Consider the following 23117-nt stretch of genomic DNA (forward strand, 5'->3'; position numbering starts at 1 on the left):
CCCTGTGTCCGAGAGAAGGACTTTACTAGACAGTATATATCATTCCCAGATGTCACGAAGATTGGTGATCCGGTGCGTTACCCCGCGGTCAGTGTGTAAGATCTTTTGCAGGTTTGACTTTTAATAAGTGTAGTAATGAATCTAATTTGCATATTTTAAACACTGCTACGACGACGGGAGGAACACACATTTAGAAAGAACAACACACACGTGTGGACAGTTGCAGATGGACGTAAAAACTGACATCTAGGCATTTTACAGACATTCTCAGTGTACGTCATGCGAACATCTTGGAGGGAAGCTGATGACGTATGGGTGTGTGGTCCATATAGTGATCCCGGGAGTCAGGGGGACGTCCTCACCCCACCCACAGACAATCAACACCACGGTACAATGGCTACAACTCATTACAGGAGGGATAACTCGCAACCCATCAGATATAATCCCCCCGCGCCCGTATTCTACAGCGGAAACCCCGGCCTCTATCCTGTTGTTCCGAGTCAGGAGTGGGTCAGATTCGACCTCGCCCATGTGGACCACGTGCGTCACAAGACCCCGGGGGACGGGACTTGGATGGGGAGACGCCGGAAGGCTGCTGTTTTGTTTTACCTTTTTGGAGTGATAATAATCTTCTTCTCTGTCGCAGTAATCGTTACATTCATCGCTTTCCTCAGTAAGTAAAAACACGCGCAATTAATTTCTGATGTGTACACATTCAATTGTGAAATTTGTTTATGGTCTTAGGGAGAAAAGTTGTTGATATTTTCTAAATTTTCAAATATTTAAGATAAATGATATTGCATGGCTTTTCAAACGAGAATTAGATGATAGATATGCACTATGCTTCATCCTAAGACTATCTTATATATTATACATACACCAAGATACCTCATCTTTACTCGGTATTTCCTAATATGGTCATGGAAACCAATATCAACGTCATATAAGTATCGTATACTCCATTTCTACGGAGAATGAGAAAATATTCCAACAGTGTGTAGGAGGCGATCGACAAATGTGAGAATCTCCCTGTAAAATGCGGGATTTGCTCTCGTGCTCTCTGCATGAGGATACGAATGAAACCAAAATCATAGTAAAGCTGCTGCACTCATTACAACGAGGTCAGTTTTATCACTGCTTTGTAACTACACTTGTGACATTTCAGTGTGACAACACTTATAGAACCGCCCGAGTAGCCCCGCTGTTTTCTTAGGAGTTGTTGTGAGGACGTACATCTTTTCATTGTGTTATTAGTACTACTGTTATTCAGGAAAAAATATCTGTCTATAAGTCTTTGTGTCCGTAATTTCAGTGATATCCATTTGTCCATCTTGCCAAGTATTGTATTATTTGTATAGTATTCGGAAATCCATGTAATGCATTTTAATGTGTCTGGGTGACTTATTAAATCTGAAATATCTATAATCGTTTCCAATGTCCAATTCGCTATTCGTTGTTATATAAAGGAGATTGACTGAAATACTTGCAAAATCATGATTATCATATGATAATTATGCATCTTATTTGTTTTTAGAGACACTAGCTGTAGTCAGCTATTATCTATATAACAGTGTCGAGTTTCCTCTGACCCCAACACCAGACTAGGACATTCTGACGGCTAGATCACTACGCCAGACATCAAGCTGTCAGATTGTCCAAGTCTGGTGTCAGGGTCAGAGGAAACTCGGTCTACGGTATATGGACTATGTTTAGTCAGTACATGTATAGATAACCCTTACATATTCTACTAATGTCCAAACGTTTTTATTACTGAAGTGTATTTTGGTGATATGTTCACTTGTACTTTTCAGGTGGAAGAAATAACGAACTTAAGAAAGGTAAGTATACATCGTGCACGTGACAGGATACCATTGTCATAGTGTATCGATATTTCATCAGATACGTAAATAGTTTTACTTCAATGTCAAATAAAGTCCGGAGGTACACAACCCGTATTCAGTACAGAGGAACACACCCTCTAGATAATATTGTTCCAGCCATAGGGTCTTGAGAATTTGTTACAGCCTACATGTATTTTGTCCTTCCCTAGTGTCCAAATACATGTAGATTGTAACAAATTCTCAAGACCCTGTGGTTCCAGCCCTCCTTCAGTCTTCAATTTATATTTTACCCCGGTCGTGCGAACTCAAGTGTTTGTGTTGTTTCTTGTTCATCTATGGAACAAAACCGGCCATACTGATTTAATCGATTTCATGTAAAAATGCCATATCCATTGATCCAAAAAATGACTTTATTTGTTCACGAGGAACTCCACTCTCTACCAAAAGGATGTTACAATATACCTATACGTCTGTCTGATTGCTTACCGTCGATAGGAGACAATCTGGTAAACCCGTGACGACAGGGCGGTAATAAAGACATCTGCTTGAAAAAGCAAATACTTTGTCTTAAAACTAAAATACAGTGTATATTTCATATTTTCAAAAACGTTAACTTTCAAAACTAAAAATTGCCTGTTTTCAAAATATCTTTAATTTCAAAACTATTTTGTATTTACCGGTATTTAAATTAGCCGCCTGAGAGAAAAAAAAACTTTAGCAGCTAGAAATGTTTAGAAATCTAAGATGAAATAATTGGAATTGATCAGACATTGCTCATCAAAGATTTCGACGTCGTAATTCTGACAATGATAAAAGGGACATGGACGCATTTGGTCAATGTCATTTGACCCTTGTAATAACGACGCAAGAAGCAAACATTTAGGTGATTATACAGAAACTTCAATAACACTGTTATCTGATATCTCTTTTCAGCAACTCATTTATGGGCATCTTAAATGTGAGAATTTTCCGAACACCAAGAAAATAATTAAAAAGCATTGATACACCCAACCACAAAGTGCGTACTACAGCAACTATCCAATCAGCAGTGATCTAACAGGCAAAAACCTCCAATCAAAACACAACTTCTACTTTTGTCCAATCAGAGATAAGATACACTATTACACATCTCCACGTACAATCAGAGGTCAAATACTGAAAGTTATAACCTACGTCAACATTTACAACATCTCGATTAATTCCGTTAAAACTCGGAATTAATCGTTAGTTTCCGAGCCAAGACTGAATCTACTGATGTTACGATTGTCTTCACTTACTGCGACTTAAATATTCATCGTGGAGAGTATATGTTAACGGAACTGTATTGCACTCCATCATAAATAATAAAAGATGCCTCTCGGTCCTTACCTAGATAGTGTTCCTGGACAATGACATATCAGTGGAAAAGTGGATACTCGAAGGCGGAGCCAATAACAGACGAGACTAATTCATGGACATCGTGAAGTTAACCAATCTTCATTGTAGCAATTAACTCGTGATTTACTAAATGTAAATATATTAACTAATCAACGAAAATAGCTATAATCAGTTACCTACCCTAGTATTGTATTCTACTGTAGAACAATACATTAGATAAGTAAACTAGATAAGGCTGATATGTACACATGTATATATACCGAGTTCATAGTTGTATACATTTCGTGAACAGCTGGTGCAACTTTCGTAAAGTCGCAGGTATTTCAGTTTTTGACAGTTAACACTAGTAAGTATAGTTATACATATCTGGCGGTTATTGGGAAGAGACATTTAAACTAATGTAATGCGCTGTATTTGTTTTATGAAAGATATTTTGTTTATTTATTTATTTATTCAATAACACGATATGCTTACTTATTTTGTAGCACTCGCTACTACCATACCTGTTGTCTTTAAACTCTAAGCGAATTTCGGAAGTTCCAACATTATTTTTCTATGCATGTGTATACGTTTAGATGTTCAATTTAGAATAAAAAAATATATATCTACTTTGGAAATATAAAATCAAAAGACGAATGAAGTATTTTAAAAGTGCGCTTAGTTTCTGTAGCTGTTTTACATTGTAGCGGCTCACCATTTTGTTTGTTTATCAAAGACAGATTTGATCCGGAAGTGATGGAGTTCTCTATAACAACCACTTGGGATTCTCAGCCAGTGGACCATCCTCCTGTCAAAATCACACTAAGTCGACATGTCGGCGGAAATGACGTCAACATTCATGTCGATGCGCCATTTTTTAACGATCCTCCAAATCCAGGTGGCCCAGCCGGACAGCCGTTCCCGAAATTATACAACTACGAAGGTAAATTGCGAAGTCCCTAAAGGCCCGAGAGGTATTCCGATCAGTATATCATTGAATACGCAACCGTAAGTCTTCGGGCCTTTCCGGCATGCATAAATCATAAAGTTCAAATTCCTATTGACTTTCTTCGTTTGTTTTGTGATTTACATTCTTGCAAGAGATCATGTCATGTGAAGATGGTGTCTGTGGAAAAGACCACACAGGGGTGCATTATAGTGCAATCACACTGAAATGTCATACACCAGCTCACATAATACCGTTTGGTAACAGATTGGTTACTGGTTTAACTTCTGGCGACGCAATATATTATACTGCATCCTGTCAGAACGTATGGCGAATATCAAAATTAATATCAGTTAATTGTTGTATTTAGAGATAAGATAACGCTAACACAAACGTGCCTATCACTGACTCACATAATTGTGTCATTGATATATTTAGTAAATGAGTTAACCTCGTGTACATAATACAATCGATTTTTTTCAGTGGTTGAGGCATTTTTTCTGAACGATCAAGATGATTACCTGGAGGTAGAGCTCAGTCCGTAAGTCACGTGACTTTAACATCTTAACCTACCTCCGCAGATAGTAATTTAACCTGATTGATATAGAAAATATCTAAAAATACAGCATTTGTTTTTCATCATCTACAGCGTATCGAAATTAATTGCTGAATTACGAAATTGATCTCATATTTGTTTACCATTCATATTGATGTAAACCCTGACAATTAATTTTAATCAATAAAATTGCTGAAGACGAATTACGAATTGTATCCTGGTTATACTTGATACTGATTTCCTTCCCTTCCTGGTAACAGTCATGATAATACTAATTGCGATGCCACGTGGAGTATTTATATAACATATAGAAAAGGTTCATGGTAAGAGGAAAATGATAATGATTTTTTTTCCCATATCCATGAATTTTGTTGAAGTTATTGAAACCTGTTTAACATCGAAATTTCTGTTATAAGCATATACATATTGATATCACTCATTATTTTGTTTACCACAGGCATGGCCAGCATCTGCTGCTGATGCTGCGCGGAGAAAGAAATGCTGTCAAGGTGAGTGACGTCATTATGGCTAATGTTATGAATGATTTCCAATTTAAATCAATATTGTAATGGGAAACAATTAAATTGATGCTTAATTGAGAATTCTGTGAAGTTCGTAAAATATGCATATAGGAATGTATCAATATATTTTTATTTTCAATTACATTTGTTTATGTTTTAATTTGGTTTTCTCTATTCATACGACAACTCTCCTTGATATTGCCACTCATAAGTCTTATCATAAATAATTCTTTTCAGCAACAACTTCCGATTTCTTACACGGCCAGTATCCATGGCAACAAATGGGAGGGGAACGCTATAGTTCCTGGTCGATATTTCCCTCGTGACGTCACAAAGTTCAATGCCTATGCCATTCACGGGACTGACCCAAACCGGGTTTACGAGTCCCTGTATCCGGTACCAGCGGGGAAATATCAGGCAGCAGACTTGTAAGTGTTTTAGTTTCTTATAAATCACAGCATTGCTAGTATCAATTGGTACTGCCAATCTCTCCCAGAGTGCATTGCGGTTTCCCTTCACGGTTACTGCTACACATAAAATCCTGAACTATATTCTGTATTACGGGAAAAAGGTAACTGGTATCATACGAGTCCGTTTAGAATAGTTGTTGCCTATGAAGAGAAGAACTTTTGAATGTTCAAATTACAAAAATTAAGAAATTTTAATTATTCTGATTTTTGTTGATAGTATTTCTTTCTTTGATTCAAATCAAATTGAAATGATTTTAACTTTAGATAAAAGTTTCCAAAGCTGAAATACGGATAGACCATCCAATTGAATTCAAATTAGTTTATGTAGCAAAACGATATGTATAGTGCCCACTATGTAATAACAAAGTAAGATTAAAATTTTGATGTAATTTTACGTACTTATACGTGTATATCGAAACGTCTCTGGCGTGTATAGGATTCTGGCAGTTGTCCAATTATTTGCCAGTGTACAGACATAAACAATAAAAGTTCCAAACATTATTTTCTCTCTTTCAGTCACAAATTGGGATACTTCCGGTCGATAGATTTCCAAAGTATTTTACCAGACAACCACGGCGATAACTACCATTCAGATGAGTGGAGTTCTATACCTGGCCATCACCACGAGGGATAACCCTACCCGCTCATCTAGTTGAGAACTTTCTTGATAATTTATAATAAAAAAATGACTTATTTGTATAGTATATCAACTTGATAATACAAGTTTTCGGTTTCTTTCAGGTTTACATAGATCATTGACGCGCTTTGGCATTGATATTTATAAGCTTAAAGCTTGTTTTTCAATCCTACTGGTTTATATTGTATTTTGATGCAGTGTGTAAGTGTATTTGAATAAAATATTGTTTAAACTTAACATCAGACAAAAACAAAACTCACAGAATGGAAATATTCAGACTGTATACATTATATAGCATAGCACGTGTACACATGTATACTTAAGTGAAATTACTGATAGCACGGAATTGCTGATAGATGACATGGGACACGTGTATAATTTGTATTGGACGACTGTGACTTAAACTTCTTGAAGGCAAGGGTATAAGTAAAATTTAATTACTGATAAATACCACGATATAAGCACTGGAAGTGGAATAATATGGTGGTCTTACAAAGACCAGGAGCGCCAAAATGGTCCTAGTCAACTGTTTCCCTTTAGGTAGAATCCATTTTATGAGTAATGTGAAAAATGTAACCTTAATTCTTTTAAAAGCCGAATTACTGAAATGTCTATAGTTAGTTTATGAAAGTTATGCGTTTGTTGGGCATATACTTATTAACCCTTTAAGGCAGCTTAATCAGGGTATATTCAATACCTTATAATAAGTGTAATGATTTCGATTTCCTTAATTTGCACTTTCCATTTCTCGAAAGTAAAATACCTCCTTCCCAACTGCATGCGTTTACACGTCGCAAATGACTAGATATTCAAAGGCTCGTTGCCAATATCACGATATCAGTTATCTACCCTCAACGGAAAAAATACAATCATAACATATCAATTTGTGAACTGCTTCGAGACAGCTATATTGCTGTGGAGTAGATGCAAATACAAACTTGATTACTATAAGTATAAGGATATTGACGGAATCTATGGAGAATTGTTATGATCGTGTGAAACAGTGTATATTCTTTGTATGATATGACGTTTGGCTTGTTCGATTATCGCCAACATGTCTAATAGCTTCATTGTCTCTAACCCCTGTTCTCATTTTGAGAACGGGCATTATTTGTGTCTTAACTATATTCTCAAAAATCTCTGTGTGAATCTTTCATTGTGCATATTTTGTCATTGTCCGAGATAGAATTGCCGTTAAAATGTCTCCCATATGATATTGTCTTGTTCCTTTTTCAGTACATCTTGATATGAAATTGTTCTCAGTACATTTTGTATATTGCACATGTCTTCTTTAATTTCATCGACAAGTACACCTATAATTGTTTGCCCTCATCCAGATTCCTAAATGAAATCAATACCACTTGTTAATATTAGTATACGTTTTCAGTTTTCTGCGATGAACAAAACATTTTTTTATTACATTTTTACCAGTGAAATATCAAAAATTATTCATTCTATAAAAGTGATATTTTTCACTAGCATATTTTTCATCCCTTTTGCTGATTTGACCAATCAAATTAATGATTAGAAAATACCAAAATAATTGACCAATCAGAAAGCCCGACATATATGTCAGCACCTGGACAGGGGGAACTACTTTTTTTGTATGCAAACTTTCGCTGTAGGCCTAGTTAGCATACGGGGTAGGTTTTTCGTTGATAAAAAATGTAATAAACAGAATATCTAACAGTGTCTTCAGTAATACTAAATATATATCACTCGTGTGGCTAATATTTTGATATTTTTCACTCGTGCTGCGCACTCGTGAAAAATATCAAAATATTAGCCCCACTTGTGAAATATATTTGATATTACTGAAGACACTGTTAGATATCCTCTATATATTTTACCGCCATCTGAACATCCCATCACATGACCGAAATAAAATTGATTCATTTGCTGAATTAGTAGTTGTGTTGCGATTGTACAGAATACAAATGGAGTTTGGGGAAAGCGATATACATTTAACACATTTCAGACATAGTTACTATTTAAATCAGTGACAAGTTTTTGTATTAATTTTTACTTTGAATTATCAAAACAGTCAAACCAGTTTCAGGTTAGCCAAAGAACAAATATATTGGCAATATTAACTACCAATACAATAGACTCTATGATTAATTACATGTATATCTCCTATTGTCTTTATATGGGTTTAACGTTCTCGCAATAGCTTGGGCAACAAGGATGGGCATGAGAATTTTCAAATAAAAATCTGATTTCAGACTTTTTTCTCATGTTGGCTGTAATGTAAAATTTAATATTTCATTATAGAAAATACACTACAAATTGGGATTTCAGACTTTTTTTTATATTCAGCTGCTCTCATCACTGAAGTCAAGAACAAAGAACACTTTTTAAACATCTACAGTATATATACTCATCATGATGCTCCAAAATATAATTGGACTACCTGGGACATTTTTTCGTTAAATGTACATGTATGTAAAAACCAAAGGTCACGAAAACAAATGTCTAGTTCAATATGTGAATAAGATTTCATTTGTTCAAGTTACGACTTTGTTTTCGTGTATTTTCATTAATTACATCCAGTATAAGATAATCTGAACACCATTTACATTGGCTTTAGTTATATTTGTTTCCGTACATTTATATTACTTGTCATTTAAACATTGTATGTATTAACATATTGTTATGACAACTCATGAACGTTTGCTTGTATGTTTACTGTCCCTATCACAATAAAATTGATGCATAATTACTTCTAGACCATGTTATTATTTAATCAAGGTTCAGTTCCATATGATCCCTACTACACTTTAACATTGTTTAAAGTCAACCTTTTTATGAATTAGAAATTGCTTGTATATATGTTTTATTAAATTTCCCCAACATAAAACCAACAATGAAATTATTTGTTCACAACTTGATTTGAAATTTCCAGTATGCATACATTAAGTGAAAGTAGTGAAATGTCTAAACATATAAAGATATTTTCGGTATACCTGTACATACATGTAATAAAAACGTCACAACGACATTGGGATTTCTTGCAATGTTAAGTCCTATCAACAAAACAGTCATTGAAGGATGTGCCTACTTGAATGGGAAAGATGTAAGGGCTACTTTGTAGTGCCGTCTCGCTGAAACATCAAATCTATGGACACTGTCATTGTACCTCTTTTAGGGTCTTTTAAAATGAGACGGGAACGACCGCCATGTTTGGTTGCGCTTCAATCCGGGCCAACAAGCGTGATTAACATAAGTTGATAAAACTTGTTTCGCAGATTGTTGTAAAATAAATAAAGTTTTTTTTTCATATCTTTTCATCGAGAGTGCCAGACATGGCGCATCAAATAACATGTTATGATTTGATATGTCGCGGCCTTGAGACATTACTAATAGTTTTTCCCATCGGGGCGAACGCTCATCTTAAATGCAAAAGTAATGTAATTTAAAGAGCGACAGACAAAATGTATTGACAAAAATGATTATAAAGAGAACAGAAGATTTATATAAATCAACTTTAGGGTGCCTCCTACGAATAGGTAATATGACCACAGGTTATTTCTTACATTCCACTACAGAGAAATGACAGATTGTTAAGCATTGAACTGCTTTCAGTTGTAAGTCATGTGCTGATGAATGCCAGCCGACCTGTCAAGGTCACTGTCGAACGCATTCCATGCCTTGTCTCTTATCCTTGGCCTCTTTACTCTCTCCTATCCTAGTTTGTGAATGTTTCATCGAACTGTTACCGTTCCCTTCCCGAAGATGAACCCACATTGTCGTCTCCCCCAAGCAACCAGTACCCACAACAGTTGGGCAAGGATGCCTGCAAATGGTTAGACAGACCTTTGTAAGATAGCATGCATGCATAATTCCCTAACAGTGCATGTGTATCAATTGGAGATAATGAAACAACGACCATCGATTCTATCACGTTATATGACAAGGATATAGGCGAAAGCGTCCGATTCTTGTAAAATTGAAATAGCTAGTCTAGATGGAATTTTAAACAGACATTCACAAGAAAAATATTTCAGAAACACTAAATTCGGTATTAAATACATATGTACTAAAAACTCACCAATGCAAGGATTCTGATGATATGTACAACATACATGATCTAGCCGAACCCTTGGATTTTGTAGATACAGGATTTTTCTCTCAATGCATCAACAAGAACTACCAAAGGAATCCTGGTACCTATCATCTAAAGACATGTATTGGATCTCTGTAACACCCATCTTTTCACTTCTTCCTCTTAATTATTTACTTAAATAGCCGTCTGTCGACCTTCTTGTTTCCTGATCAGTCGCATGAAACATGCACAACTAAGGACTACACATCGACCTTAAAGGCCAAATAGTTTTCTATAAGGAATCATTTTACCTCAATGTCAATCCTATGATGCGGTGGCAAGATTGATTCAATATTCATAGCATTTATTATATTTATAGCCAAATCTTTTATTTATTACATGTCACATTTTGTCCCTCAAATACATGCTCCGCTGCTGTAATACTATTGATACGGGCGGCTATACTTGATAAGGCAACATAAACATTTTGACCCCTTTTAGGGATGGGACAGATGTATCTCAACTTGAGGAGGAAGATTCTAAGTTGACAAACACGACACTTGTTAAATCTTTAGCAGCTAACAAATCTTACCCCGAGGGTTGAGGTTCTCCTTTCTATTATCGTGTTAACGCTCTTATTGTCAATATATTGATGTTACATCAATACAGGACAATGTTGATGTGACGCGATTGTATTATTGTGGTGACGTCATTGTAATGACGCCGTATCTGATCTTTAAGGAGAGAACAGGAAATCTTACACTGGTAAAATTGTGGACGCACCTGTGTCAGACAATACCCTATCTATGGCGTTACACCTGTCCAGTGACAGACAATACCCTATCTATGGTGTTACACCTGTCCAGTGACAGACAATACCCTATCTATGTTGTTACACCTGTCCAGTGTCAGACAATACCCTATATATGGTTATACACCTGTCCAGTGTCAGACAATACCCTATCTATGGTTATACACCTGTCCAGTGTCAGACAATACCCTATCTATGGTGTTACACCTGTCCAGTGTCAGACAATACCCTATCTCTGTTGTTACACCTGTCCAGTGTCAGACAATACCCTATATATGGTAATACACCTGTCCAGTGTCAGACAATACCCTATCTATGGTTATACACCTGTCCAGTGTCAGACAATACCCTATCTATGGTTATACACCTGTCCAGTGTCAGACAATACCCTATCTATGGTGTTACACCTGTCCAGTGTCAGACAATACCCTATCTATGGTTATTCACCTGTCAAGTGTCAGACAATACCCTATCTATGGTGTTACACCTGTCTAGTCAGACAATACCTTATCTATGGTGTTACACCTGTCCAGTGTCAGACAATACCCTACCTATGGTGTTACACCTGTCCAGTGTCAGACAATACCCTATCTATGGTGTTACACCTGTCCAGTGTCAGACAATACCCTATCTATGGTGTTACACCTGTCCAGTGTCAGACAATACCCTATCTATGGTGTTACACCTGTCCAGTGTCAGACAATACCCTATCTATGGTGTTACACCTGTCCAGTGTCAGACAATACCCTATATATGGTGTTACACCTGTCCAGTGTCAGACAATACCCTATCTATGGTGTTACACCTGTCCAGTGTCAGACAATACCTATCTATGGTGTTACACCTGTCCAGTCAGACAATACCCTATCTATGGTGTTACACCTGTCCAGTGTCAGACAATACCCTATCTATGGTGTTACACCTGTCCAGTGTCAGACAATACCCTATCTATGGTGTTACACCTGTCCAGTGTCAGACAATACCCTATCTATGGTGTTACACCTGTCCAGTGTCAGACAATACCCTATCTATGGGTGTTACACCTGTCCAGTGTCAGACAATACCCTATCTATGGTGTTACACCTGTCCAGTCAGACAATACCCTATCTATGGTGTTACACCTGTCCAGTCAGACAATACCCTATCTATGGTGTTACACCTGTCAGTGTCAGACAATACCCTATCTATGGTGTTACACCTGTCCAGTCAGACAATACCCTATCTATGGTGTTACACCTGTCCAGTCAGACAATACCCTATCTATGTTGTTACACCTGTCAGTGTCAGACAATACCCTATCTATGGTGTTACACCTGTCCAGTGACAGACAATACCCTATCTATGGTGTTACACCTGTCCAGTGTCAGACAATACCCTATCTATGGTGTTACACCTGTCCAGTGTCAGACAATACCCTATCTATGGTGTTACACCTGTCTAGTGACAGACAATACCCTATCTATGTTACACCTGTCCAGAGTCAGACAATACCCTATCTATGGTGTTACACCTGTCCAGTGACAGACAATACCCTATCTATGTTACACCTGTCCAGAGTCAGACAATACCCTATCTATGGTGTTACACCTGTCCAGTGACAGACAATACCCTATATATGTTACACCTGTCCAGTGTCAGACAATACCCTATCTATGGTGTTACACCTGTCCAGTGTCAGACAATACCCTATCTATGGTGTTACACCTGTCCAGTGACAGACAATACCCTATCTATGGTGTTACACCTGTCCAGTCAGACAATACCCTATCTATGGTGTTACACCTGTCCAGTGTCAGACAATACCCTATCTATGGTGTTACACCTGTCCAGTGACAGACAATACCCTATCTATGGTGTTACACCTGTCCAGTATCAGACAATACCCTATCTATGGTGTTACACCTGTCCAGTGTCAGACAATACCCTATCTATGGTGTTACACCTGTCCAGTGTCAGACAATACCCTATCTATGGTGTTACACCTGTCCAGTGTCAGACAATACCCTATCTATGGTGTTACACCTGTCCAGTGTCAGACAATACCCTATCTATGGTGTTACACCTGTCCAGTGTCAGACAATACCCTATCTATGGTGTTACACCTGTCCAGTGACAGACAATACCCTATCTATGGGTGTTACACCTGTCCAGTGACAGACAATGCCCTATCTATGGGTGTTACACCTGTCCAGTCAGACAATACCCTATATATGGTGTTACACCTGTCCAGGGTCAGACAATACCCTATCTTTGGGCGTTACACCTGTCCAGTCAGACAATACCCTATCTATGGTGTTACACCTGTCCAGTCAGACAATACCCTATCTATGGGTGTTACACCTGTCCAGTCAGACAATACCCTATATATGGTGTTACACCTGTCCAGTCAGACAATACCCTATCTATGTTGTTACACCTGTCAGTGTCAGACAATACCCTATCTATGGTGTTACACATGTCCAGTGTCAGACAATACCCTATCTATGGTGTTACACCTGTCAAGTCAGACAATACCCTATCTATGGTTATACACCTGTCCAGTGACAGACAATACCCTATCTATGGTGTTACACCTGTCCAGTCAGACAATACCCTATCTATGGTGTTACACCTGTCCAGTGTCAGACAATACCCTATCTATGGTTATACACCTGTCCAGTGTCAGACAATACCCTATCTATGGTGTTACACCTGTCCAGTCAGACAATACCCTATCTATGGTGTTACACCTGTCCAGTCAGACAATACCCTATCTATGTTGTTACCCTTGTCAGTGTCAAACAATACCCTATCTATGGTGTTACACCTGTCAAGTCAGACAATACCCTATCTATGGTAACATTATCAATGGTGTTACACCTGTCCAGTGTCAGACAATACCCTATCTATGGTGTTACACCTGTCCAGTGTCAGACAATACCCTATCTATGGTGTTACACCTGTCAAGTGTCAGACAATACCCTATCTATGGTGTTACACCTGTCCAGTCAGACAATAACCTATCTATGGTGTTACACCTGTCAGTGTCAGACAATACCCTATCTATGGTGTTACACCTGTCCAGTCAGACAATACCCTATCTATGTTGTTACACCTGTCCAGTGTCAGACAATACCCTATCTATGGTTATACACCTGTCCAGTGTCAGACAATACCCTATCTATGGTGTTACACCTGTCCAGTATCAGACAATACCCTATCTATGGTGTTACACCTGTCCAGAGTCAGACAATAACCTATCTATGCTATTACAGTGCTAGACAATAAAACACTATATATGCTGTCTGATTTTTCACTGGTTAAGAAGGTGAATTATAAAACAAGTAAAACTGATGACTTAATCATGTACCTAGGTAATCACTTTTATTTCATTCTTACACACTTTCACAAGGTTTAACACTATTTTACGGTCAACATGACATAACATGAAATTTACAGTTTTGACTGCTAAGAGAAAATGGCACTTCTACAGAAAGGCAACTTATCCAGAGGTAACACAAGTTCCAGCCTCTAAGTTCTGTAGAGTTGCTATCTGTCCACATCATGGCCTTACAGCAAAGATTATGTACTGCTGCCTGTCTAAGTGTCTCGTCAACTCTGTCGTACAGTCCGGCAGTGGAAGGGAGACAATCCTTCCATGACCTTCTTCCTCTATACTTGGCATACATTTCATGCCACTGTTATTTACAGTATCTGTCTGCTTTCAACTTTTCTCGTCTGCGAAAAGAAAATGATTATATAAAACTTTCAGTATTAAAAAATTCTTCAAATAAGATATACCTCAACCACAGGGTATAAGATGTCTGCAATAAAAACAAAGTTCTAGACACAGGCACTTGTCTCGTCTGTCAATACACCTAATATACTATCAATACCATTAGGGGAATGGACAGATGAGACAAGTCCCTGTGGTCTAGGTAAAAACAATCTCATTACTTACACATGATACACAGTCTCCCATATACTGAAGATAACGTAAAACAAATAGAAGTATTTCCTACAAAAAACAGACTTCACATTTGTTCTTTTTCCTTTTGTGTCTATTTGGCTATGTATGGTTATCTTTAGAGGTTTATACAATCTAATTAAAATATAGATGCTCATTCCCACTACGTAACATGAACATCTAACGACATTGCATGAGGGGTCACATCAGAATGACTTTTATGATCTCAATATTTCACTTTCAGGTAAAATTGTCAATTTTTCTATGTCATCAGAATGATCTATCTCACCCATTCGTCACATCATGCAACTGAAGATAACCATTTCGGTTCAGCATGCATATGTATATAGCTATACGCTTCATTGGGCGAAATGACTTTAAACAGCTGGACAGATTATGCACTATAGTCATACTATTTCGCACATACAAAATTCGCTTCCAAGATTCTGTAAATAGTGATTTGATTGGTTGATCCAAGAGGTCTTCGTGAATGACTCCTTATGCGATGCTGTTAGATGTTCATGTAACGTAGTGAGAATAAGCATCTATATTTTACTTAGATTGAGGTTTATATAGTTATAAAGCTTACACGATTCTCCTGAGCATCACATAATTTTATGTATCTATTTACATCATACAATTATTTTACATCTATGTGTCTGTATCATTCTTCATCATGTTTGAAAATAGACCGATCCATTTTAGACTAACGAGGGGTTTATTTTAACAGTCCAAGGAAAACATCACTATAAACAATACTGACCTGTCTAGCATACATTCATGTAAGGTACCAGATTTCTTCGCTTTCTTCAGATTGGAAAGTTCTTCTGAACTTATTTTTAATTTTCTGTCCTGGAAACTTTGAAATTTTTTCCTGTAAAACAAGATTTGAATGCCCAGTTCAAAGAGTATTTCATTTTACAAATCAATTACATCAATAAAATATCAGGATTTGAGGAATAATTTAATATTGTATTGTTAAAATAAAACATACAATTTAGAACTGATGAAATTGATTACATGTACTTACACATAGTTGATTTCAGCATCTTTAAGTTTGCCTCTCTCCTCCACAGGTATGTGAGCTAGTGGGTCAACTTCTTCTTTTGCACTCATACGGATCTAGTAAATAAAGTAAATATTGTTTAATATCACTGTCATTTGTTCCAGGAAATGTGATATTAATTACAACATAAAGTTAAATTGTATACATGTATTGGTGCAAGGGATCAGTAATGATTTATTAACATCACTAGGGATTAGAAAAATGGAAATTTCCTCACCCTGGTAGACAAAAGCAATTAATCAGTAAGTTTTTCCAACTTATAGATGACTGCTCCAAAGTTTTTGATACAAGTAGTTCAAATTTTCATGGTCAATCAAAAGTTTGAAGCAAAATCATTTTTCACTGAAATGTGAAAATGCTTTTTCTTTCAAAGTATCCATTTTTTTCTAAATAACAATTTTTACTGTATTCCTCTGTGTTTTGTACCATGGAGCAGTAATTATGCATTACTCAATCATTTAAATTCCCCAGTGCAGTACACATGGAGCCACTATTCAGTAATTTTTTTTTTGAGAGTGTAGCGGGACTGGACTGGGTCGATCATCGGTGACCAGGTAGCTCAATTGGTAGAGCATCCGGCTAGTGTTCGGAGGTCCCGGGTTCAAACCCCGGTCTGGCCGCTACATTTTCTCCTCTCCTGTTACAAAATTGGCGCCCAACTAAAATACCCACGGTGGTGGTATAAGGGTCTCGTGTGTCTTCGAGGGCGAAGACTTGGAAAAAAGGAGGGAGGTGTGTAGCGGGACTGGACTGGGTCGATCATCGGTGACCAGGTAGCTCAATTGGTAGAGCATCCGGCTAGTGTTCGGAGGTCCCGGGTTCGAACCCCGGTCTGGCCGCTACATTTTCTCCTCTCCTGTTACAAGAGCAAGATACAAAACACTTACTTGTATCATCTCCTCAGGTCCTGCCTTAGAACTGGCACAAATAATTCTATCATCACTGGTACACGACATAAACCGGCCATTACAACCATTCAGAGCCATCTTTCCCTGTGTAAAATGTGAAACATTCATATTATGATATTCAGGAAAGGAATTATGGGATAGGACTTGAGGAGATCACATGGAGTAACAGCGAAAAATATAGGTGACTTGTCACTTTTTAAACCAGGAAATAACATTACAAAGCTCCATTTTAATTGAAAATAATGGAAATCAACACTTTCAGTCTACTTTAGCCACTAGGGTGACTTCAGCATTAAAATTCAGCACTGCTTAACTTGTCACGCCATCGCCACTCTTTATGTAGGAGTATTATTAGAATCTTAGCACAAATATACATTATGTGGGGTGAGGAATTTGAACGGTCCAATTCAGTATTAGCAGGTTTTTTTTTCCATTGGTCTCGCATTGGGGACTATTTTTTTGAATAGGGAAAGAAATTTTCGGGAGTAAAGTTTAGGAATCTGCCTTAAATGTTGAATAATTTCAATTGGCCCCAAAAATCATTTCAACCTAGGCAAGGGAAAGGAAAATGTTTTAAAAGGCACCTACATCTTGGAATACTGGTTCCCACTGTTCCCTTGAACCAATGGCATCCGATTTCCCTATCACTGATCCATCAGTATCAATACTCAGGTATTTGCCATAGCCAGATTTGAGAGCAATTTTTGTTTCGTTTATCTTGATCGCTGTTAGTACTTCTTCAGGCTCTGGTACGTCACCTGAAAATAAATCAGTTGTTCATGTAAGTTAAAGATTTTGTACTTTTAGAATTCCATGTCTGATTGGTCACATGTGATACAGTCAAACTTGTCTATAAAGGTCACTCAAGGGACAAAGAAAAGTGGCTTTTATAGACAGGTTCTCTTCATATAGAGGTCCATAATACAATTAGTTGTTTCATTTGGAACCAAAACAGGTGGCTCTTTTAGAGAGGTTTTTGGACCTTTTAGGTGAGTTTGTTATTTGAAATAAACTGCTCACACAAATATCTCCAAAAAGGTTAGATCAAAGTGAGGCAACTTTATACCTATAACTACGACATGTAACTTTACATTAATCAGATTAATACATCTGTTGTTCAATTCTCAATTTATCTGAAAAAAACATTAAATAGTTCATTAACATTCATATATGTTCAGAATAAGATGGGATAGGAAACACTAATAAAATGCTATCTCCTGAGAAAAAATGTCAGACTTACAGTTTAGAACAATTTTTAAGAGTTATTCCCCCTGTGACCTGTGATACATGTTACATGTAGCAAGGAGGCATGTTTGTCAAAGTGATGAAATATTTAGGGAAGATACATGTAACTCCCTTAACTCCCTTTTATGTGATAAAAAGAAAATCCACATTAATGTCTTGTATTGTGTTATTTCCATGGTAAGTTCATGTTTTATTTTTCCATAATATAATATTTATCATGATGTATCACTGCAAGAAAGTTAAATAATTTCATTTATGACAAAAGTTTTTTGGGAAAAAATGTCAAATGTCCATATTTTGGTGAGATAAAGATGCCCTAAAAATAAAGTTTTAATTGCAGATAAAGTTTCTCAACTAAAATAGGATTCTCATTTCTAAAAATTATCGGGTTTTTATTTTATTATTAAATTGCATGTTGTTTTTTTTCAAAAAAGGCCAGGAAATTACCATGGAAAGGCATAGTACCTTTTTTGCAAAAAAGCAAATGCCTTAATGGCAGCACAAAGATCACACATGTCAATTTTCCTGACATTATTTCCTGACCATGTTGTATTCCCTTAAGAAAGGAAAATGCAAACCTAACACACTTAAGAATATTAATTCCTTTAAATGGGTTTGTACCTGCTGGGTGTTGAATGCCCTGACGGAGACTGCCATTGTCCTGTGGACAAATGTAGCGCAGCTCACTCATCTCTATAACAACCATTCCTGTAATGTCGTTTAGTTTCTGTGCCGACCACCAACCTGCTATAATATGCAAGTTAAAAAAATAAACAAGCATTCTGTGAGTATTGCTAAACCAATACATGTCCCCTCTCGGTGCCTCCAAGTTAAAACTTTAGCCAAAGAGTAAAAAAGTTTAGCCACAACTGAAACATGATCATTTTATGAAAATAAGTTCATTCCAAACAATGTGTAAATTCAACTTTATTGGGGTGAATAAACAATGTTTCCTGCCCCTAAAAGATATTCAGGTATTCTTTTGGTATGTCTACTGTACAGAGTAAAAGAATCTAAAGTGAATTTAAATTGAAATGTGTAATAACAGCCTTGGATTGAAATATAAACCTAATTCTGCATAGCACAGCATAGTAGTACACTGATTTACTCCAAACGAATCTCACATCAGTGAAGCATTCAATACAGAGAAAACAGTTAAGTCCATATTATGGAAAAAAATTCAAAAAATGAAAATAATTTTTTCATTTTCAATTGTACAAAAGTAGTGCCACACACCCAAAGAACCTCTATGCAAAGAATCAGCATCCTAATACCATTATTAAGTGAATGGTGTGCCACTATAAAACTTTAACCAAAACTTTAACCTCAATACAGCAATAACAGTTAAGTTCATAATATGGCAAAAATTTCAAAACAATGAAAATAATTTTTTCACAAAAGTAATGCCACACATCCAAAGAACTTCTATGCAAAAAATCAGCATCCTTATACCATTATTAAGTGAATGGTGTGCTATTATAAAACTTTAACCAAAACTTTAACCTGAAGAATACAAAGAAAAAAGTTAAGTTCATAATATGGCAAAAATTTCAAAAAAATGAAAATAACTTTTTCACTTTTAACCATACAAAAGTAATGCCACACACCCAAAGAACCTCTATGCAAAGAATCAGCATCCTAATACCATTATTAAGTGAATGGTGTGCCATTATAAAACTTTAACCAAAACTTTAACCAGACGGACGGACGCAGGCAAAACCTATAGTCCCCCCGGGTTTCACCGGTAGGGGACTAATAATAGCTGCAGTCTCATTTCTTTCTTTTCCACAGAACATAAAAACCTAAATGTTACAATTGTGTATTAAGAAAAAAAATCTTATATAAATGAAGGCACAATATAGAAGGCAATATCTAACTTCAAGATTCAATATTAAATATGATGTTTATATTTTACTAAGCAAAACGTAAGTACAATAAACATAACAAAAACTATTTGAGACTGAATCATCACAGGTAACTTAAATATCTGTGAAACCTTTCTAATCTTGAATCTGAGTATTTCAATAATTAACTATGTTAAATGAACTTACACACATAAAACCTGTCTATGAAGTTTATTTTTCATTTCACTGTACTAGTAACTGTAGGTAATCTAGACACATTTTCATGTACTTTCATATCATAACATAATCGTTTCACAGAATTTGGCAGGTGTGAGCCATCATAGACTGTATTGTTAGAATGACCAATCTTATATTATCTTAGGGTGTAGTTATCACTATTTACTTTTAAGTTATCACTGTACATTTTTTTCTCAAATTCTGTTCAGAATTATGGAAATTATCAACATGATTTAAATGCCAATTGCACAATAAATTGTAAATGATTCAAAATTGAAAGACATTTCAACTATCAAGATAAGTTTAAGTTATTGTCAAACAATGAGTTACCATGCTCAGCTAAGTCTGATGTATCTTTGGATTTTGAGCTCCCAGCAGCTTCATCCTCATCTTCATGCTTTCTCTTTCTGTGTTTTTTATGTCTGAAAAAATCAAAGATTTATTTTCAAACTTTAATGATATTTCATGGTAACATGATGGTCCAATGAGAAATTTCCTCTGGCAACCAATGTAAGTTATTCTAGACATTTAAATGTGCTACATCTCTGACAAAGTAATTTGTGATTAATTATAAACAAAAACATACTGTTATTTCCATTCAATACCAAAAGTTACATACTTTACACTTTCCCTCCATGTACCTTCCAAAACGTTCTATAAAAAACTATTGCATCATAAAGAAATAAAAATGTGATCTGTCTCTATATTATGAAACGTTTGGTCTTATAAGTGATAATTTGAAAGGAAACATGGCTTAATCCTTGCATGAATACTGTAAAAATATTTCCTATATGATATCAGACCAACCAAAATGACACAAAAAAACTGATGCCAGCAAAGACTTTTAAGAGGGTGGAGGTGTGCTGATTACTATGTAACATGATTAATTAACTAAATTTAAACTACTGCCTCTGCTAGTGAACGAACCCAGGATCTCTGACTTACTAGTCTTATGCTCAACCAATAGCTAAAGAGAAGATCTCTCCAGCCAAGCAGCATATTGAGCCTAGCATCTTACTTATTATCTGCAGGGTAAAAGCTAATCCGAAGGGTTCTGATGTTAATATCGCCTTTCAAACTGCCTTGTATCTATGTAGAAAGATTGTCAGAAAATTCGGACTAGGTAAAAGCTATAAAAGACAACTCAATCAGTGATGAAGTTGATGACATTACACCAAACATGAACAGAAGCTACAGCTCCTCCAATACACACACCTGTAGAGTGTATATAAGGCCTCTGGCTCTGATGACATCAGACCTAGTGCTAGGGTACTGAAAGAGCTTGCAATAGGAATAGCCTTAACATAGCATGCGCAAGCGCAGTGCCTCTCAGTTTCATCATGAAAAAAGGAATAATAAAAATCCAATTAGGAAAACTACAGGCCTAGGCCAATCTAATTAAAATCTAGATGGTTATTCTCACTACGTTATATGAACATCTAACAACATCCCATATGGGGTCACGTTCTGATGACCTTTGAGATATGTGTGTCACTTTCAGGGCGAATTGTCTATTTGTCAATGACATTAAAGCAAACCATTTCATCATAGCATGCATCTGAAGCAAACCATTTCGGCACATCCTGTATATAGCTATATGCTATGTAGGACGAAATGACTTGAAACAAATTGACAGATGATGCAACCTATGCACTATAGTCATGCTAATTCGGACATATAAAATTCACTTCCAAGATTCTGGAAGTAGTCATTTGATTGGCTAATCCAAAAGGTCACCCTGACGTGACCTCTTATGGGATGTTGTTAGATGTTCATGTAACGTAGTGAGAATAACCATCTAGATTTTAATTAGATTGGGCCTAGGCCTATATATATCTATAACACCAGGAGACATGATACACATCATAATCTCTTCTTTGATCTCTGTTCCAGGCCGAGATATACGATCAGCATTTTGGGATTGGGACGACTGGTTTGTATGGGGGTGCTCTGCTTACAGCATTCGGTGGCAGTGGAGTACTATTATTTCAAGTCAGCATCAACTATCAAAAGGACTCGTGGGGAGACAATCACTGTTGCAATTTATACGCCACACTCATTACACACAGAGCGGAGGCCATCATTAATGTCCATAGCTGTTGATAGGACGTTTAATATTACAAAACTAATCAATGATGAACCATATCGTTATAAGCCGCATACAGCCCTCTTGTATGTGTGGACGTTTTTAAAACGTTTTCTGATTCATGTCTGAAGCCAAAGCCTACTAAAAGTAGATCTACAAATAACATTATTAAAATAATCTGAGACTAATATTCCTCTTTGATACCATATGGTTCAAATCTATTAACAAGCATTAAACGTAAACTATATCTACTTTTTGTCTTTATGTCCTTTCAGCTTCAATTTCCCCGCTTTAACGAATGCATACGAGTCGGACATTGTTGATTTTTCAAACGGAAGTAAATATAACATTATAAACTGCAAGACGAATACGGAAAATCCGGATACACATTACAAACTAATGCTTAGACCGTCATATTATCATTATGAAATAACGAGAGCTAGTGATTTTATGTTGACTTCTAGCGAGCATTGACAAAGAATTTCCGATCTACCAACCACGAATCAGGATTACCATTTCTATACAAGAAAAACCATTTTAAAAGTTTAGCCAAATGTTAGGCTAAGGCGACTGATTCAAGATTTGTAGTTCTCTAGAAAAAG

The 23117-nt window shown here is 36.4% G+C and overlaps 2 protein-coding genes across 3 annotated transcripts; one reads left to right on the forward strand and one right to left on the reverse strand.

The window, feature by feature from the left end:
• The first annotated feature begins 40 nt into the window (after positions 1 to 40).
• LOC117329522 (UPF0462 protein C4orf33 homolog) lies at positions 41 to 6803 on the forward strand. Its single transcript, XM_033887505.1, has 7 exons — positions 41 to 673; positions 1812 to 1838; positions 3934 to 4140; positions 4627 to 4684; positions 5157 to 5208; positions 5458 to 5648; positions 6207 to 6803. The coding sequence occupies exons 1-7, from the start codon at positions 280 to 282 to the stop codon at positions 6322 to 6324; spliced, it is 1047 nt and encodes a 348-aa protein (XP_033743396.1). The 5' UTR covers positions 41 to 279; the 3' UTR covers positions 6325 to 6803.
• A 7733-nt stretch (positions 6804 to 14536) lies between these two features.
• On the reverse strand, positions 14537 to 22848 carry LOC117329523 (protein FRG1-like). 2 transcript variants are annotated; one of them, XM_033887506.1, is made up of 8 exons: positions 22768 to 22848; positions 20760 to 20851; positions 18970 to 19095; positions 17692 to 17861; positions 17083 to 17187; positions 16160 to 16251; positions 15893 to 16003; positions 14537 to 14900 (listed from the first exon to the last, which is right to left on the reverse strand). In XM_033887506.1, the coding sequence occupies exons 1-8, from the start codon at positions 22830 to 22832 to the stop codon at positions 14864 to 14866; spliced, it is 798 nt and encodes a 265-aa protein (XP_033743397.1). In that variant the 5' UTR covers positions 22833 to 22848; the 3' UTR covers positions 14537 to 14863. The 2 variants fall into 2 exon arrangements, with proteins under 2 accessions (XP_033743397.1, XP_033743398.1); XM_033887507.1 differs by lacking the exon at positions 22768 to 22848 and adding an exon at positions 22388 to 22407.
• Between the last annotated feature and the right edge of the window lie 269 nt (positions 22849 to 23117).

The sequence above is a fragment of the Pecten maximus genome, chromosome 6, assembly GCF_902652985.1.
Source record: "Pecten maximus chromosome 6, xPecMax1.1, whole genome shotgun sequence".
Lineage (NCBI taxonomy): Eukaryota > Metazoa > Mollusca > Bivalvia > Pectinida > Pectinidae > Pecten > Pecten maximus.

Excerpts from the sequence above, each read along its gene's own strand:
- LOC117329522 (XM_033887505.1), top strand. The coding sequence starts at position 280 with ATGCGAACATCTTGGAGGGAAGCTGATGACGTATGGGTGTGTGGTCCA. Across the intron at positions 4,141-4,626 it reads GAAATTATACAACTACGAAG|TGGTTGAGGCATTTTTTCTG; the intron begins GTAAATTGCGAA and ends GATTTTTTTCAG. Across the intron at positions 4,685-5,156 it reads CTGGAGGTAGAGCTCAGTCC|GCATGGCCAGCATCTGCTGC; the intron begins GTAAGTCACGTG and ends TGTTTACCACAG.
- LOC117329523 (XM_033887506.1), bottom strand. The coding sequence starts at position 22,832 with ATGTCCGACTCGTATGCATTCGTTAAAGCGGGGAAATTGAAGCTGAAA. Across the intron at positions 19,096-20,759 it reads ATCAGACTTAGCTGAGCATG|CAGGTTGGTGGTCGGCACAG; the intron begins GTAACTCATTGT and ends TGCATATTATAG. Across the intron at positions 17,862-18,969 it reads GGGCATTCAACACCCAGCAG|GTGACGTACCAGAGCCTGAA; the intron begins GTACAAACCCAT and ends ATTTATTTTCAG.